General features: G+C 46.1%; 2 protein-coding genes across 4 annotated transcripts in view; one reads left to right on the top strand and one right to left on the bottom strand.

Annotated features, from left to right (window-relative positions):
- The window catches only part of LOC139248249 (zinc finger protein 271-like), a 37,917-nt gene that overhangs the window by 13,452 nt on the left and 4,983 nt on the right, over positions 1–19,482 (top strand). Inside the window, exons 1-2 of one of the 3 annotated variants that reach the window (XM_070872001.1) lie at positions 7,124–7,152; positions 15,978–16,064. The gene's annotated coding sequence lies outside the window, so the exon portion shown is untranslated. Of the gene's footprint in view, positions 1–7,123; positions 7,153–13,004; positions 13,146–15,977; positions 16,065–19,482 lie in introns of those variants that run through there. The other 2 variants (XM_070871999.1, XM_070872000.1) reach the window with 2 other exon arrangements.
- On the bottom strand, positions 8,973–9,407 carry LOC139248109 (histone H1-like). Its single transcript, XM_070871859.1, has one exon. The coding sequence runs from the start codon at positions 9,405–9,407 to the stop codon at positions 8,973–8,975; it is 435 nt and encodes a 144-aa protein (XP_070727960.1).

The raw sequence follows: 19,482 nt of genomic DNA on the forward strand, positions 1-19,482 counted from the left end.
GATGAAATAGCAGCGCATTTGGAAAGCAGTGACAGGATTGGTCCACGTCAGCGTGGATTTATGAAAAGGAAATCATGCTTGACAAATCTTCTGGAATTTTTTGAGGATGTAACTAGTAGAGTGGACAAGGGAGAACCAGTGGATGTGGTGTATTTGAACTTTGAAAAGGCTTTTGACAAGGTCCCACACAAGAGATTGGTGTGCAAAATCAAAGCGTATGGTATTGGGGGTAATGTACTGACATGGATAGAGAACTGGTTGGCAGACAGGAAGCAGAGATTCGGGATAAACGGGTCCTTTTCGAAATGGCAGGCAGTGACTAGTGGAGTGCCGCAGGGCTCAGTGCTGGGACCCCAGCTCTTTACAATATATATTAATAATTTAAATGATGGAATTGAGTGTAATATCTCCCAAGTTTGTAGATGACACGAAACTGGGTGGTGGTGTGAGCTGTGAGGAGGACACTAAGAGACTGCAGGGTGACTTGGACAGGTTAGGCGAGTGGGCAAATACATGGTAGATGCAGTATAATGTGGATAAATGTGAGGTTATCCACTTTGGGGGCAAAAACACGAAGGCAGAATATTATCTGAATGGTGGCAGATTAGGAAAAGGGGAGGAGCAGCGAGACCTGGGTGTCATGGTTCATCAGTCATTGAAAGTTGGCATGCAGGTACAGCAGGCGGTGAAGAAGGCAAATGGTATGTTGGCCTTCATAGCTAGGGGATTTGAGTATCGGAGCAGGGAGGTGTTACTGCAGTTGTACAGGGCCTTGGTGAAAATTATAAATCTGGGTTAAGAGTCAATAGAAAAATGGGGTGAAACAGTTGGAACTTTGAGGGTGTAGTATAACCAGTAGCCTTTATTGTGTTCAGTTTTGGTCTTCTAGTCTGAGGAAGGTTGTTCTTGCTATTGAGGGAGTGCAGCGAAGGTTCACCAGACTGATTCCAGGGATGGCTGGACTGACATATGAGGAGAGACTGGATCCACTGGGCCTTTGTACACTGGAGTTTAGAAGGATGAGAGGGGATCTCATAGAAACATATACGATTTTGACAGGACTGGACAGGTTAGATGCGGGAAGAATGTTCCCGATGTTGGGGAAGTCCAGAACCAGGGGACACAGTCTTCGGATAAGGGGCAGGCCATTTAGGACTGAGATGAGGGGAAATTTTTTCACTCAGAGTTGTTAACCTGTGGAATTCCCTGCTGCAGGGAGTTGTTGATGCCAGTTCATTGGATATATTCAAGAGGGAGTTAGTTATGGCCCTTACGGCTAAGGGGATCAAGGGGTATAGAGAGAAAGCAGGAAAGGGGTACTGAGGGAAGGATCAGCCATGATTTTATTGAATGGTGGTGCAGGCTCGAAGGGCCGAATGGCCTACTCCTGCAGCTATTTTCTATGTTTCTATATTTCTCTGCTGAATGATTGTCACTTGTTGCAGCACTGGCTTTCAGCCAGGAGATGGCAGCAACCTCTAACAGTTTGGAGTGTGCAGACTGTTCACATATCTAGACAGCGATGAATCTGGTACTGCCCAGGGAGCTGGCCAAGCACACCAGCTCCAAGTAAATCTCCACAAATTACTGACAAAAAAACAGAAAACACCACAATTTACATACAAGAAACTGACACATGCAGGTTAAAATCCCAACTCCAGTGATTCACAACCCTCTGAGTGAACAAATTTCTCCCAATCTCAGTTCTATTTCATTGTACCAACGCTATCTTACTCCAACCCATTAAGGGCTAACATACCATTTATCTTCCTAATTGTTTGCTGTAACTGCATGTTAACTTTCTGTGATTCATGTACAAGAACACTCAAATTCCACTCAATAACATTTACTAGTCTTTCTCTTTTTAAAAAAAGTTAGTTTCATTCATATAAAATAAAATCCACACACACACCTCAGAGTCTGAACAATACACAATAAAACCCACACTCACATATCAGTGAAGTGACTGTCAAGGACAGAGTAAAACACACACTCACATAACAGAAACTTACAGGTAGAGAGTAAAACATGCATTTGCATAACAGAAACTGACAGGTACAGAATAAAACCCACACACACATCCCAGGGGACAGCGAGATACTGTGAAAATCACACTCACATACTCGAAGCTGACAGGTGTATAATGAAACCCAAATTCGCCTAGCAGAAACTGAAGAAAAAACAACACTCATATACCAGAGACTGACAGCTGTAAGAAATAGGAGAAGGCCATAAGGCCCCTCGAGCCTGCTCCACAATTTAATAGGATCATGGCTGAACAGCCAAAAATCCACGCGGTGCTCCTGACAATGAAATCCAATGCTGGGCCCAGCAAGAGCAAATAAAGTGGACAAGATTTAATCTAATACCGCGTTGGTTCTTTTCAGAGCCACGCACTCCATCTGTGAAAGGGCTGGTTACTGTCTGAAGAAACTGATCTATTGATCACAATCTTATCAGCTGTGCTTCAGTAGGTAGCACCCTCGCTTCTGAGTCAGAAGGTTGTGGGTTCAAGTCCCACTCCAGGGACTTGAGCACAAAAATCTAGGCTGACATACCAGTGCAGTGATGAGGGAGTGCTGCACTGTCGGAGGTGCCATCTATTGGAAGAGACGTTAAACCGAGGCCCGTCGCTCTCTCAGGTGGATGTAATAGATCCCATGGCCACTATTTTGAAGAATAGCAGGTCAGTTATCCCCGGTGTCCTGGCCAATACTTATCCCTCGATCAATACAACACAACAGATTATCTGATCATTATCACATTGCTGTTTGTGGGAGCTTGTTGTGCGCAAAATTTCTGCCGCCGTTCCTACATTACTACAGTGTCTACACTTCAAAAAGCACTTCATTGGCTGCGAAGCACGTTCAGAAGTCCGATGGTCGTGAAAGGCGCTATATAAATCCAGGTCACTATTTCTCTACTTGATATTAAATCCCTACGGTTGATAAACTGGGAGTTTCCTGACCAGAAGTCACCCTCAGTCAATCTCGGTTATAAACCGGTCAATGTCTGTTGAACATGTAAAAATCTAGATCGACAAACAGAGCAGCGAGTTTGCTGTTCATAAGAACATAACATAAGAACATATAAGAATTAGGAACAGGAGTAGGCCATCTAGCCCCTCCAGCCTGCTTCGCCATTCAACAAGATCACTGCTGATCTGGCCGTGGACTCAGCTCCACTTACCCGCCCGCTCCCCCTAACCCTTAATTCCCTTATTGGTTAAAAATCTATCAATCTGTGACTTGAATACATTCAATGAGCTAGCCTCAACTGCTTCCTTGGGCAGAGAATTCTACAGATTCACAACCCTCTGGGAGAAGAAATTCCTTCTCAACTCGGTTTTAAATTGGCTCCCCCGTATTTTGAGGCTGTGCCCCCTAGTTCTAGTCTCCCCGACCAGTGGAAACAACTTCTCTGCCTCTATCTTGTCTATCCCTTTCATTATTTTAAATGTTTCTATAAGATCACCCCTCATCCTTCTGAACTCCAACGAGTAAAGACCCAGTCTACTCAATCTATCATCATAAAGTAACCCCCTCATCTCCGGAATCAGTCTAGTGAATCGTCTCTGTACCCCCTCCTAAGCTAGTATATCCTTCCTTAAGTTATCTGACCAAAACTCCAGGTGCGGCCTCACCAATACTCTATGCAGTTGCAGAAGGACCTCCCTGCTTTTGTACTCCATCCCTCTCGCAATGAAGGCCAACATTCCATTCGCCTTCCTGATTACCTGCTGCACCTGCAAACTAACCTTTTGGGATACCCTGCTCGCAGCGATTCAAAAGAAAATATTTCATTCTTTGCTTTGATCAATGGAATCTGATCACACTTCTCTCCATTGTCTTTTAACTCAAAAGAGTTTCATGCACAAGGACCCCCAGGTCTCTCTGCACCGCAGCATCTTGTAATTTCTCCCCATTCAAATAATATTCCCTTTTACTGTTTTTTTTCCCCTCGGTGGATGACCTCACACTTTCCGACATTGTATTCCATCTGCCAAACCTTGGCCCATTCGCTTAACCTATCTTAATCTCTTTGCAGCTTTTCTGTGTCCTCTGCACAACCCGCTTTCCCACTAATCTTTGTATCAGCTGCAAATTTTGTTACACTACACTCTGTCCCCTCTTCCAGGTCATCTATGTATATTGTAAATAGTTGTGGTCTCAGCACCGATCCCTGTGGCACACCACTAACCACCGATTTCCAACCCAAAAAGGACCCATTTATCCCGACTCTCTGCTTCCTGTTAGCCAGCCAATTCTCATCCATGCTAATACATTTCCTCTGACTCCGCATACCTTTATCTTCTGCAGTAACCTTTTGTGTGGCAACTTATCGAATGCCTTTTGGAAATCTAAATACACCACATCCATCGGTACACCTCTATCCACCATGCTCGTTATATCCTCAAAGAATTCCAGTAAATTAGTTAAACATGATTTCCCCTTCATTAATCCATGCTGCGTCTGCTTGATTGCACTATTCCTATCTAGATGTCCCGCTATTTCTTCCTTAATGATAGTTTCAAGCATTTTCCCCACTACAGATGTTAAACTAACCGGCCTATAGTTTCCTGCCTTTTGTCTGACCCCTTTTTTAAACAGAGGCATTACATTAGCTGCTTTCCAATCCGCTGGTACCTCCCCAGAGTCCAGAGAATTTTGGTAGATTATAACGAATGCATCTGCTATAACTTCCACCATCTCTTTTAATACCCTGGGATGCATTTCATCAGGACCAGGGGACTTGTCTACCTTGAGTCCCATTAGCCTGTCCAGCACTACCCTCCTAGTGATAGTGATTGTCTCAAGGTCCTCCCTTCCCACATTCCTGTGACCAGTAATTTTTGGCATGGTTTTTGTGTCTTCCACTGTGAAGTCCGAAGCAAAATAATTGTTTAAGGTCTCAGCCATTTCCACATTTCCCATTATTAAATCCCCCTTCTCATCTTCTAAGGGACCAACATTTACTTTAGTCACTCTTTTCCGTTTTATATATCGGTAAAAGCTTTTACTATCTGTTTTTATGTTGGGCAAGTTTACCTTCGTAATCTATCTTTCCTTTCTTTATTGCTTTCTTAGTCATTCTTTGCTCAGATTATTGAATATATACTAAAAGATTTATGAACCTTGCTCATAAGATTTTTGCCTGATAACAGAATAGAAATACATAAAGAACGGAGTAGAAATCCGGAGGTGTTGTAACTGATGACCTCAGTCAAGAATTTGAGATTGTGGCGAGCAACAAATCTGATTGGACTCTTTAAACATCCAATCACAGAGATACAGAACAATGGTTTTGACAAGCCAATCACAACCATTGCCTTCACCCATCCCTCATTAGCATAGGGCTGTGGGCGGAGTGTGGGGCTGCCGATATAATGCGGGCTCGGAGCAGAGTTTCCCCAAATCTGCGCCTGACTGAACGAGACGATGGCTGATGAAAAGAAAACAGGTCCCGCCAAGAAAGGCGCCAAGAAAATAATCAAGAAAACCCCAGCGAAGAGTGGCAAGAGGCGCAGAAAGTCGAGGAAGGAGAGTTACTCAATCTACATCTACAAAGTGATGAAGCAGGTTCACCCCGACACCGGCATCTCCTCCAAGGCCATGGGCATCATGAACTCGTTTGTGAAGGATATTTTCGAGCGCATCGCAGGTGAGGCTTCCCGCCTGGCCCATTACAACAAGCGCCGCACCATCAGTTCCCGGGAGATCCAGACCTCCGTGCGCCTGCTGCTGCCCGGGGAGCTGGCCAAGCACGCCGTGTCGGAAGGGACAAAGGCGGTGACCAAGTACACCAGCTCCAAGTGAGACTGCCCGCTGTCCTGACAGATCAAACCCCAAACACAACGGCTCTTTTAAGAGCCACCCACAACCTCTCTGAAAGAGTTGCACAAACGCATCTCCCTTTACACTCTGTTTACTGTAATTATTTCCTGAACAAGTATGTTTGAGAACTTTTACACTTCCAGCTGTAGATTTAGTTTTGAATTCTCAGATATCAGTTTCACTGTCCGGTTCCACCTTAGCGTCGCTGGAATTTTCCGCCAACTACAAACTCGGTCCTTGGTCGCTGTTTCCCTTTGCTCTCAGACCCGTTCATTTACACCGCCTGCCGAATTAAGAGCTTGTTGAGGGGTTGAGACTCAGATTTCAGTCACACATTCTCTCTCGCAAGCCCTTTTCAAGTTTATTTTTCAATTCCTGTTGCGGGTCAGTCCGTTTATTCAACCGACACTCCCCGCAGTGTCACAACCCAGAATGGGAGTTCTTACAGAGATCAGAACCGGGGCAGTTTGAATACTCTGTCCCTCTTCTCTTTTCACAGAAGGGCCCCCAGTTCTGGGCTCACTCCCGCCTTTGCAGGGGATCGATCGATAATCTGTGAAACACAACTTTTACAAAGATTGAGTTGGAATGTGTCCCGTTACAGAATTGGTGGGGATTGATTCCCGCCCATTAGACAGTTTGAAATAGTACCCGAATTTAATCCTGATTGTAACAGCCTGGGACTTGCAAGGGGAATATGTAAAAGACAAAATTAATTAAAACGTGTTGGGAAATCTTTGACTAATGGTGAATTTATATTCACATAAGCCGCTATTTTAAAATTTCTTGGCGGGGTTTTTGAATTAAAAATCGTTATTCTGACTGTTGGAGACAGTAATTTCCGCCCTACTTTCATTGGTGGGATAAACAGACTGTGATTGGTCACCTGGAAAGACCAATGAAATTCACCACCGAGCGACCAATCACAAATTCGCTCCCTGCATTCCTCCAGAAGGTATAAGAAAGGCAGATGTGGGAGGAGTTTCTCATTCTTTCTCTGAACGTGTGGATTGTGGAAATGTCTGGGAGAGGAAAAAGCAGCGGTAAAGTTCGGGCCAAGGCCAAGTCTCGCTCTTCGCGGGCCGGACTGCAGTTCCCTGTGGGCCGTGTTCACAGGCATCTGCGAAAGGGGAACTACGCTGACCGTGTGGGTGCCGGAGCCCCGGTCTACATGGCTGCTGTGCTCGAGTATCTGACCGCTGAAATCCTGGAGCTGGCCGGCAACGCGGCCCGCGACAACAAGAAGACCCGCATCATCCCCAGACACCTCCAGCTGGCCATCCGCAACGACGAGGAGCTCAACAAGCTGCTGGGAAAGGTGACCATCGCTCAGGGCGGGGTGCTGCCTAATATCCAGGCTGTACTGCTGCCCAAGAAAACCGCCAGTGCGCCCAAGGGCAAGTAAAGCGGACAGGATTTAATCTAATAACCCAAAGGCTCTTTTCAGAGCCACCCACAGTATCTATGAAAGGGCTGCTTTCTGTTCTGTGAATAACAACTGTCCCAGATTTAATTTAACATACTTGACTATAATTAAGCTGGAAGTTTGCTGATCAGAAATGAGCCTCAGACGTTCTTAGTTATAAGCTTAACTATCTAGAAGTGTGGATTTTTAAACGGTGCCGCATGTTTGCTATTAGCCGATATTCGGATCAGTAATTTAATATAGAGGGTGACTGGCTTCCGAGAAATACAAAACAGACGGACGGAGACTGTATTCCCCCCGCCCGCTCATTGTGACCGGTACACCAGGAGTTCCTGATCTCATAAAAATATTGTTGTAAATATTTAATAATTCCCATATTCCTACAGCCACTACACTGGAAAAGTACTTCATTGGCTTTGAGAAGTCCGATGGTCGTCTAAGGTACTAGAAAAATCAGTGTTACTGTACATTAATTAAAAATCTGAAACAATTTCCCAACCAAACTGTCCACACTGCCATCCCCAGGTCACTGCTCTCTCTCTGAGGCGGTGGGTAGCTCTTAAAAGAGCCTTTGTGTTGTGCTGGGTGGAGTTGTTCAGCCGCCGAATCCATAGAGAGTGCGGCCCTGCCGTTTGAGAGCGTACACCACATCCATGGCAGTGACCGTCTTGCGCTTGGCGTGCTCGGTGTAGGTGACGGCGTCCCTGATGACATTCTCCAGGAAAACCTTCAGTACCCCGCGGGTCTCCTCGTAGATCAGGCCCGAGATCCGCTTGACACCGCCACGGCGAGCCAGGCGGCGGATGGCGGGTTTGGTGATGCCCTGGATATTATCACGGAGCACTTTACGATGCCGTTTGGCTCCGCCTTTACCGAGTCCTTTGCCTCCTTTACCTCGCCCAGACATGATGATTCTTCACTCAAACTGTCGCTGAATGAGGAACCAACTGCTCCTGGCTCCTTTTTTTATAGAGCCGGCCCCGACCTGACTGAGAAAGCGCAGAGTGAGAGAGCCGGGAAGGGCAGGAGACAGAGTGAGAGGTTAAACAGAGAGCGCGGCAGGGGAGGAGACAGAATCAAGATTGAGAGACAGAGCAGAGCGCCGCCTCTGATCTTCCAGCTCCACCTCCAGCTTTCTGCAACCGCCAATTTCAAATTGTTTTCTCCACAATACAACCGATACACAGCGCTCCGCACAAACCCTTACAGACTCGGAATTCATATTCAAGGCTTCCAGGGACCAGAAGCTTTTAAATACGGTCCCGGTACAATTAACAATCAGGAATATTCTCGCCTATATAGTCCGTTCACTGTCAATCGCAGACCTTATTCCATCTCCTCTCACAGACCGGTTCAGCAGTTTACAAACACCTTATTCCAGCTGATTTGGAGAATCTGGAGTTTGGTGTTTGAGTTGTGAGGCGGGGTATCGCTGCCAGTCCCATCGTCTCAGAGAGACTCTTCCCCCTGAATCTGTGAAATGACAATGACCAGGAACTGAGACTGGAGCCGGACTCAAACCCCAGTTACAGTGAGGCCCGGGCCGGACATCCCATTCTGTGTGTTTTATTGTGGGCACTGGGGGAGGTGTGGGTGCAGACACTGGGGGAGGGGTGGGTGCAGACACTTGGGGGAGGGGATCAGCTCTTTTCTGAGAGGCGTGGGTGGCTCTGAGAAGAGCCTTTGGGTTTAAAGGTTTAGAAGTTGCCTTTCTATTTACTTTTTGGGCGCTGCTTTCTTGCCCTTTGCTGATTTGGGCTTGGCCTTGACCCTCGGGTTCTCCACCTTTTTTGGCCGCCTTCACTTTCTTGGGCTTCTTCGCCGCCGCCTTCTTCCCAGCCGGCCCTTTCGCTATCTTTTTTTGTCGTTGGCGCCTTCTTGGTGCTCGTTTTCTTGGCTGCTGCTTTCTTTGCTGGACATTTCTTGGCTGCTGCTTTCTTGGCTGCTGGCTTCTTCACCTTCTTTCCCACTTTCCCCTGGGGACCAGTCTTAGCGGTTTTGAAGGAGCCCGAAGCGCCCGTGCCCTTGATCTGCTTCAGGGAGCCATTCATCACATTCCTCCTGGTACTGAACCTGATCTGGGACCCGCGCTTCTCCACATCGACGCGTTTGGCCGCCAGAACCTTCTTTATCGCGGGCAGGGACATCCCCTGCGATCCTTGCCATCGGCCACAACCTTGAGGATCTGGTCGCCAAACTTTGGACCGGTTGGCCCGGAGCGGGGAACCGCGTTCTTCTTCTTGCTGGGAGTCTTGCTTTGAGCAGCGACGGCAAGAGGAGCCGTTTCGGCGGCTGCAGTATCAGTCATGTCGGCGACTCTGGAAAATCTCTCTGACAGTCAGAGCTGGGTCAGAAATGAAACGAGAGGCGGCGACACAGAGCAACTTAAAGGCAGCGAGCGGACGGGGTGGAGACATCCTGCTGTCAGCTCCCGGCCCCTCCAGCCTCTCTCTGTTTCTCTCTCCTCACTAACTCTCCGATTCCAATTCAACTCGGGCCCTCCACATTCCCAGTCTGGCCTCTTTCTGTCCCGAAGACCGGGATGTTTGCTGCCGAGAAAGTTCCATCCGAATTGAAGGCAGCAATTTCGATTTAAACCCGTTTCATTGCTGCACTGGTCGCGCTCTCTCAGCCGATCGCGGATATTTTCTCTGCTTTTTGACTGAAATTTGAAATCAAATCAAACTTTCTGATTCATTCCCACTTCAGGCCTGAGCAGGGCAGCAGGGCGATCCTGTGACAGGGAAATCTTTGAATTTTACACAAGAGGGACTCTGAAATCCGGCGATGAGAGCGGACACACAAACACAGTGACATTAGTCTAACCCGCCCGTCCCTTTAACACACTCTCGCTCACACAATGTTGAAATCTGCACATTCACAGCACAAACTGTTCCCAGATTTACAGTTCCCAGCACAGGTTTTCCTCTCCGCTCGGCTGTGCTGCCGATTCTCGGGTCAGTTGTAGTTTCCCAGCTCAGTAAGTGTTAAACACTCTTGAGGCCGGCGCTCCTCACAGTGTCTGTTCCCAGATTCAGGGGCAGGAGCCAATCACAGCTGTGGCTGGCTTAACCTATATCTGCTTTTAAGTTCTTATATTGTTCGAATGCAGAAATACGTTTGACTTAACATGAAAATACAAATTATTTGCTCACCTCCCCTGCAGCCTCTCTTTGTCTCTCTCTCCTCCGAAAATGAGGGACATATAATAGTAACTGGTGTCTTATCCATCCCATACTCAACAACCAGAGATGGCTATCAGAGAGAGCGACAGAGGGGCAGACACAGTATCAGTCTTAAACTCCCGAACTGTGTCTCCATATTACGCTCAATAATATTATCACACATTAATGTACAGCACCAGCGGAAAAGACACAGAGACAGATACAGTATCAGTTTTACACTTTGTATCAGTGTCAGAGGGTCTAGTAAGGAGGAGGAACTGAGGGAAATCCTTAATAATCGGGAAATTGTGTTGTTGAAATTGATGGGATTGAAGGCCGATAAATCCCCAGGGCCTGATGGACTGCATCCCAGAGTACTTAAGGAGGTGGCCTTGGAAATAGCGGATGCATTGACAGTCATTTTCCAACATTTCATTGACTCTGGATCAGTTCCTATCGAGTGGAGGGTAGCCAATGTAACCCCACTTTTTAAAAAAGGAGGGAGAGAGAAAACACGGAATTATAGACCGGTCAGCCTGACAACGGTAGTGGGTAAAATGATGGAATCAATTATTAAGGATGTCATAGCAGCGCATTTGGAAAGAGGTGACATGATAGGTCCAACTCAGCATGGATTTGTGAAAGGGAAATCATGCTTGAAAAATCTTCTGGAATTTTTTGAGGATGTTTCCAGTAGAGTGGACAAGGGAGAACCAGTTGATGTGGTATATTTGGACTTTCAGAAGGCTTTCGACAAGGTCCCACACAAGAGATTATTGGGCAAAGTTAAAGCACATGGGATTGGGGGTAGTGTGCTGACATGAATTGAGAACTGGTTGTCAGACAGGAAGCAAAGAGTAGGAGTAAATGGGGACTTTTCAGAATGGCAGGCAGTGACTAGTGGGGTACCGCAAGGTTCTGTTCTGGGGCCCCAGCTGTTTACAGTGTACATTAATGATTTAGACGAGGGGATTAAATGTAGTATCTCCAAATTTGCGGATGACACTAAGTTGGGTGGCAGTGTGAGCTGCGAGGAGGATGCAGAGTGACTTGGATAGGTTAGGTGAGTGGGCAAATGCATGGCAGATGAAGTATAATGTGGATAAATGTGAGGTTATCCACTTTGGTGGTAAAAACAGAGAGACAAGCTATTATCTGAATGGTGACAGATTAGGAAAAGGGGAGGTGCAACGAGACCTGGGTGTCATGGTACATCAGTCATTGAAGGTTGGCATGCAGGTACAGCAGGTGGTTAAGAAAGCAAATGGCATGTTGGCCTTCATAGCGAGGGGATTTGAGTACAGGGGCAGGGAGGTGTTGCTACAGTTGTACAGGGCCTTTGTGAGGCCACACCTGGAGTATTGTGTACAGTTATGGTCTCCTAACCTGAGGAAAGACATTCTTGCTATTGAGCGAGTGCAGCGAAGGTTCACCAGACTGATTCCCGGGATGGCGGGACTGACCTATCAAGAAAGACTGGATCAACTGGGCTTGTATTCACTGGAGTTCAGAAGAATGAGAGGGGACCTCATAGAAATGTTTAAAATTCTGATGGGTTTAGACAGGTTGGATGCAGGAAGAATGTTCCCAATGTTGGGGAAGTCCAGAACCAGGGGTCACAGTCTAAGGATAAGGGGTAAGCCATTTAGGACCGAGATGAGGAGAAACTTCTTCATCCAGAGAGTGGTGAACCTATGGAATTCTCTACCACAGAAAGTTGTTGAGGCCAATTCACTAAATATAGTCAAAAAGGAGTTAGATGAAGTCCTTACTACTAGGGGGATCAAGGGATATGGCGAGAAAGCAGGAATGGGGTACTGAAGTTGCATGTTCAGCCATGAACCCATTGAATGGCGGTGCAGGCTAGAAGGGCCGAATGGCCTACTCCTGCACTATTTTCTATGTTTCTATGTGTCTCCATAATACGCTCAGTAACAGTGCCACACCTTCACGTATTGCACCAGAGAGAGAAACAGAGACATTATCCGTCTTGCACTTCCAACAGTGTTTCCACATCACGCTAAATAACAGTATCCCGCTTTCACAAACAGTACAAGAGAGAGCGGATAGAAACAGAGAGGCAAAGGGAGGGGAGAGAGGAGAGGGCTGAGCGAGAGACAGGAATGTGTACCAGAGACAGACACATTGACACTATCCCGCAGTGTGGGATTAATGGAGAGTGAGAGAAACAATGTCCCACATTTAATCCTCGCCTGCCTGGTGTACTCTCTGCAATCTTGCAGCTCAGGGCCGTTCGATGTTACTCACAGTGACAGAGTGTTTGACTCTAATTAAACTAATCTCAGGCTGTTTCTGTCAGATATTAACTCCTGCACGGTCCCAGCAAACACTTCCACTCCCTCGTCCCTCCGATGTTTCTGCAGGATTGCTTTGTGAAGACGGGCTCATGGAGAAACACCCTGCACTGAATGATTCCAAATTGAGCATCTCCAACGGACAAGGTTCCCAGCTTTAATCATTCTCTGTCCTTTCCCCCCAGGCCCAGGTCCTTTGTTCAGATTTGGGTAAAGTGCACTTTGATTTTTACAGGCTGAATTATTGCAGACTGCCGCGCATGCCCCGCCTCCAGTGTCGATTCCCAGTGAGCAGAAGAGCGCATGCGCCCTCCCCTCCCCCAGTCCTGCCTGTGATCGCCATTCACTCAGTGAGCGGAAGAAGATGGTTTCAAACAGCCGGAAATAGAGAGCCCGCAGCCCCGGGGTAAGGCAGCGAGCAGCAGCGCAGCGCTTTGGGAGCGTGTCCGCAGATGGGCTCAGAGACCGGCACTGAGTCCGGGGGGAGTCGGGGGCTGTGTGTAAGGGGCGGAGTGGAGCAAGAACCAGTGTCAGTGCGTGGTGTGAGTGGGGGGGGATGGAGAGGCCATTCTCGGGCTGTGTGTGGACAGTGTGTGTCCAGGGGGAAGGGAGACAGAATGGGCAGAATCTGCTGTTTACAATCATTGCTGCTTTCTCTCTCCTAACCAGGACTGAACGTTCCTGGTTTAGTTCCGTCGGGGGCTGTTTGTTTGTCAGAGGCAGAGTGGAGCAGGAACTAGTTCCGGAACATGGAGTGAGTGGGGGAAGGGAGAGGCCATTCTCGGGCTGTGCGTGGACAGTGCGAGGTCATAAGACCATAAGAAATAGGAACAGAAATAGGCCATACGGCCATTCGAGCCTGCTCCACCATTCAATAAGATCATGGCTGATCTGATCATGGACTCGGCTCCACTTCCCTGCCCACTCCCCATAACCTCTTATCCCCTTATTGTTTAACAAACTATCTATTTCTGTCTTAAATTTATTCAATGTCCCAACCAACACAGCTCTCTGAGGCAGCAAATTCCACAGATTTACAAACTTCAGAGGAAATTTCTCTTCAGCTCTGTTTTAAATGGGCGGCTCCTTATTCTAAGATCGTGCCCTCTAGTTCTATTCTCCCCCATCAGTGGAAGCATTCTCTCTGCACCTTGTCAAGCCCCATCATAATCTTATGTGTTTCGATAAGATCACCTCTCATTCTTCTGAATTCCAATGATTGGAGGCCCGACCTACTGAACGTTTCCTCATAAATCAATCCCCTCATCGCCCGGAATCAACCTAGTGAACCTTCTCTGAACTGCCTCCAAAGCAAGTATATCCTTTTGTAAATATGGAAACCAAAACTGTACACAGCATTCCAGGTGTGGCCTCACCAATACTTTATATAGCTGTAGTAAGACTTCCCTGCTTTTATACTCCACGAGACCGGGGAATTAGTTATGGGGAACATGGAGATGGCAGAAACTCTGAACAAATATTTTGTATCCGTCTTTACGGTAGACGCTGACAATATTCCAACAGTGGATAGTCAAGGGGCTATAAGGGGGGAGGAACTTAACACAATCACTAAGGAGGTGGTACTCAGTAAGATAATGGGACTAAAGGCAGATAAATCCCCTGGACCTGATGGCTTGTATCCTAGGGTCTTAAGAGAAGTAGCATCAAGGATGGTGGATGCATTTTTGTAATTTACCCAAATTTTCTGGATTCTGGGGAGGTCCCAGCAGATTGCAAATGTAACGCCCTTATTTAAAAAAAGGAGGCAGACAAAAAGCAGGAAACTATAGACCAGTTAGCCTAACATCTGTGGTTGGGAAAATGGAGTCCATTATTAAAGAAGCAGTAGCAGGACATTTGGAAAAGCAAAATTTGGTCAGGCAGAGTCAGCATGGATTTATGTTTGACAAATTTGCTGGAGTTCTTTGAGGATGTAACAAACAGGGTGGATAAAAGGGAACCAGTGGATGTGGTGTATTTGGACTTCCAGAAGGCATTTGACAAGGTGCCACATAAACGGTTACTGCACAAAATAAAAGTTCACAGGGTTGAGGGTAATATATTAGCATGGATAGAGGATTGGCTAACTAACAGTGAACAGAGAGTCGGGATAAATGGTTAATTCTCTGGTTGGCAACCAGTAACTAGGGATCAGTGCTGGGACCCCAACTATTTATAATCTATATTAACGACTTGGAAGAAGGGACCACTTACAACTTAGCCAAGTTTGCTGACGATACAAAGGTGGGAGTAAAAGCAATGTGTGAGGAGGACACAAAAAATCTGCAAAAGGACATAGACAGGCTAAGTGAGTGGACAAAAATTTGACATGGAGTATAATGTTGGAAAGTGTGAGGTCATGCAAAATCAAAGAGCAAGTTGTTATTTAAATGGAGAAAGATTGCAAAGTGCCGCAGTACAAACGGACCTGGGGGTACTTGTGTATGAAACACAAAAGGATAGTATGCAGGTACAGCAAGTGATCAGGAAGGCCAATGGTATCTTGGCCTTTATTGCAAAGGGGGTGGTGTATAAAAGCAGGGAAGTCTTGCTACAGCTATACAAGGTATTGGTGAGGCCACACCTGGAATATCGTGTGCAGTTTTAGTTTCCATATTTAAGAAAGGATATACTTGCTTTGGAGACAGTTCAGAGAAGGTTCACTAGGTTGATTCTGGGGATGAGGGGGTTGACTTATGAGAAAAGATTGAGTAGGTTGGGCCTCTACTCATTGGAATTCAGAAGAATGAGAGGTGATCTTACCAAAATGTATAAGATTGAGGGGGCTTGACAAAGTGGATGCAGAGAGGATGTTTCCACTGATGGGGGAGACTAGAACTAGAGGGCATGATCTTAGAATAAGGGGCCGCCCATTTAAAACAGAGATGGGGAGAAATTTCCTCAGAGAGTTGTAAATCTGTGGAATTCACTGCCTCAGAGAGCTGTGGAAGCTGGGACATTGAATAAATTTAAGACAGAAATAATCAGTTTCTTAAACGATAAGGGGTTATCGGGAGCGGGCGGGGAAGTGGAGCTGAGTACATGATCAGATCAACCATGATCTTCTTGAATGGCGGAACAGGCTCGAGGGGCCGTGTGGCCTATTCCTGTTCCTATTTCTTATGTTCTTATGTGTTGCTGGTGATCGAGAGATACATTGTCGCTCCCTCAGATACATCATATTCTCCCCCGCATCCATATCTTAGAACTAATAATGTTCTCGTATTATTATTCTCAGAGCAAAATTCTTCAACTAGCCAGAACAAATGTGAGCTTTCCTCCACCCGGAACACGAGGAACAGTGCAGGCAACTCCTTCTCACACAGTAAGTAGATTATCGCTCACAGAGCGCAGACACACAAAACTGACCTCAATCATATTGTTACAGGCAGCAGAAACTGTCAGTCCCACAGTGATCTGAAGTGGCAGAGTTACATTGTGAATTGTACAGCCACATGGAGCAGTAGAATCAGATGCTGTTTCACCATTGAAACCGATCACACTGACTGGTACATTAAACACCCACACTCACTTGCCAGAAACTGGCAGGTAGAGAATAAAACTCTCAATCACCTATCAGAAAAAATGTCAAATAGATAGTATAAACCATACTCACATATCAGAAGCTGACGGGTACAGAGCAAAAGCCATATTCATGTTTCAGAATCTGACGGATTCAGTATTTAACCCCCCGAATATACCAGAAGATGACAGGGGCAGAATAAAACCCACATTCCTGTACCATAGACTGACAGATACAGTATACAACACACACCCACATATATAACAGTAACAGAATAAATTTCACATTTACGTACCAGAGAGTGACAGGTAAAGTGTAAATCCCATGTGCACATATCCAAAAACTGAAAGGTAGAAAGTAAAATTGGTACTTGCATCGCAGAAACTGATAGGGGCAGAGTAAATCCCACACGCACACATCAGAAAAATGACAGGTAGAAGGCAAAATCTTCACTCACATATCAGAGAAATACATGAGAAAAGTAAAATTGATTCTCACGTTCACATGCCAGAGACGGGCAGATACAGAGTAAATTCTGCACTCACACAGCAGGAACTGACAGGTACAATCTAAAACACACAATCAAGTAGTAGGATCAAATATGTGCAGATTAAACCCAGACTAAAATACCAGAAACTGAGAAGCACAGATTAAACCTTAACACACATACTAAAACCTGACAGTTACAGAAAAATACACACACTTGCTTATCAGAGACTGAGAGATACAGTATAAAACCCACACTCACACGTCAGAGGCTGACATATTAAAATCCCTATTCCCATTACATAAATTGACAGACACAGTGAAATGCCAATACTCACTTACCAATAATTGCCAGATACAGGGTAAATACCTCTCTTCCATATCAGAAACTGACAGGTACAAAGAAAAGCCCACTCAATTAAGCAGAAACTGGCAGGTAGAGAGTAAGGCCCACAATCACACATCAGAACTTGACAGGTACAGAATAAAACCCAGACTCCCATAACAGAAATGGAGAGATACAGAGAAAGGCCCACATCCACATACCAGAGACAGAGTGAAACTCAGACTCATTTGCCAGAGACCGACAGATTCAGCATAAATACTCGCCTCCATAACAAAAATTGACAGTTAGAAAGTAAAACCAATACCCTATCAGGAATTGGTGGTATACAGTAAAACAATACTAACATACTGGAGAATGACGGGTATGGAGTAGAGCTCACATTCACATAACAGAGATGGACAGATACAGCACAAAACACACACACACCAGGAATGGAAACCCACAGGCAGTTACCAGAAATTGACAGGTACGGGATAAAACCCACACTCTTATCAGAAACTGACACAGAGTAAAACCCTCATTCACATACCAGAGATGGACAGATACAGAGTCAAATCCACACTCCCATACCAGATACCCACAATATAAGAACATAAGAAATAGGAGCAGGAGTAGGCCGAACGGCCCCTCGAACCTGCATCGCCATTTAATATGATCATGGCTGATCTGACCATAGACTCAGATCCACTTCCCTGCCTGCTCCCCATTACCCCTTATTCCCTTATCTCTGTATTCAATTTATCCAATGTCCCAGCTTCCACAGCTCTCTGAGACAGCGAATTCCACAGATTTACAACCCCCTGAGAGAAGAAATTCCTCCTCATCTCAGTTTTAAATGGGCGGCCTCTTATTCTAAGATTAAACCCCCTAGTTCTAGTCTCCCCTTTCGGTGGAAACATCCTCTCTGCATCCAGCTTGTCAAGCCCCCTCATAATCTTATACGTTTCGATAATATACCTCTCATTCTTCTGACTTCCGATGAGTAGAGGCCCAACCTCCTCAACCTTTCCTCATAAGTCAACCTCCTCATTTCCGGAATCAACCTAGTGAACCTTTTCTGAACTGCCTCCGAAGCAAGTATATCCTTTCATAAATATGGAAACCAAAACTGCACGCAGTATTCCAGGTGTGGCCTCACCAATAACCTGTATAACTACATCCCTGCTTTTATACTCCATCTCCTTTGCAATAAAGGCCAAGACTCCATTGACCTTCCTGATCACTTGCTAACCTTTTGTGTTTCACGTACAAGTACCCCCAGGTCCCACTGTACTGCAGCACTTTGCAATCTTTCTCCATTTAAATAATAATTTGATCTTTTTTCTGCCAAAGTGCATGACCTCACACTTTCCAACATTATACTCCATCTGTCAAATTTTTGCCCACTCACTTGGCCTATTGCAGATTCTTTGTGTCCTCCTCACACATTGCTTTTCCTCCCATCTTTGTATCGTCAGCAAACTTGGCTACGATACACTCGGTCCCTTCTTCCAGGTCATTAATATAAATTGTAAATAGTTGGGGTCGCAGTACTGATCCCTGTGGTATCGCACTAGTTACTGATTGCCAACCCAAGAATGAACCATTTATCCCGACTCTCTGTTTTCTGTTAGTTAGCCAATCCTCAATCCATGCTAACCTATTACCCACAACCCCTTGAACTTGTATCTTGCACAGTAAGTTTTTACGTGGCATCTTATCAAATGCCTTCTGGAAGTCCAAATACACCACATCCACTTTATCCACCCTGTTCGTTACATCCTCAAAGAATTCAAGCAAATTTGTCAAAGGTGACTTCCCCTTCATAACTCCATGCTGACTCTGCCTGACTGAATTATGCTTTTCCAAATGTCCTGCGACTGATTCTTTACTAATGGACACCAACATTTAACCAACCACAGATGTTGGGCTAACTGGTCTATAGTTTCCTGCTTTTTGTCTGCCTCCTTTTTCATCAAGTGTGGTTCTCAGGCCCAGAGTCAGAGCCGCCGGGCCCACTCCTTTCGAAGGTGCTGACCCTGGCTGGGTTTAGTTCTACACTCACTGGTTCCCCTCCCTCACCTCCCCTGAAGCTGCTGACTCTGGCTGGGTTCAATTCTACACTCACTGGTTCCCCCTCCCTCTCCTCCTCGGAAGGTGCTGACTCTTGCTGGGTTCAGTTCTGCACTCACTGGTTCTCCCTCCCTCTCCTCCTCTGAAGGTGCTGACTCTGGCTGGGTTCAGTTCTGCACTCACTGGTTCCTCTTTCTCTCCTTCCCAAAAAGTGCTTACTCTGGCTTGGGGTCAATTCTACATTCACTGGTTCCCCCTCCCTCTCCTCCTCGGAAGGTACTGACTCTAGCTGGGTTCAGTTCTAGGCTCACTGGTTCCCCTCCCTCTCCAACCCTG

The sequence above is a fragment of the Pristiophorus japonicus genome, unplaced genomic scaffold, assembly GCF_044704955.1.
Source record: "Pristiophorus japonicus isolate sPriJap1 unplaced genomic scaffold, sPriJap1.hap1 HAP1_SCAFFOLD_29, whole genome shotgun sequence".
Taxonomy (NCBI): domain Eukaryota; kingdom Metazoa; phylum Chordata; class Chondrichthyes; family Pristiophoridae; genus Pristiophorus; species Pristiophorus japonicus.

Coding starts and splice junctions, on each gene's coding strand:
- LOC139248109 (XM_070871859.1), bottom strand. CDS start 9,407: ATGTCCCTGCCCGCGATAAAGAAGGTTCTGGCGGCCAAACGCGTCGAT.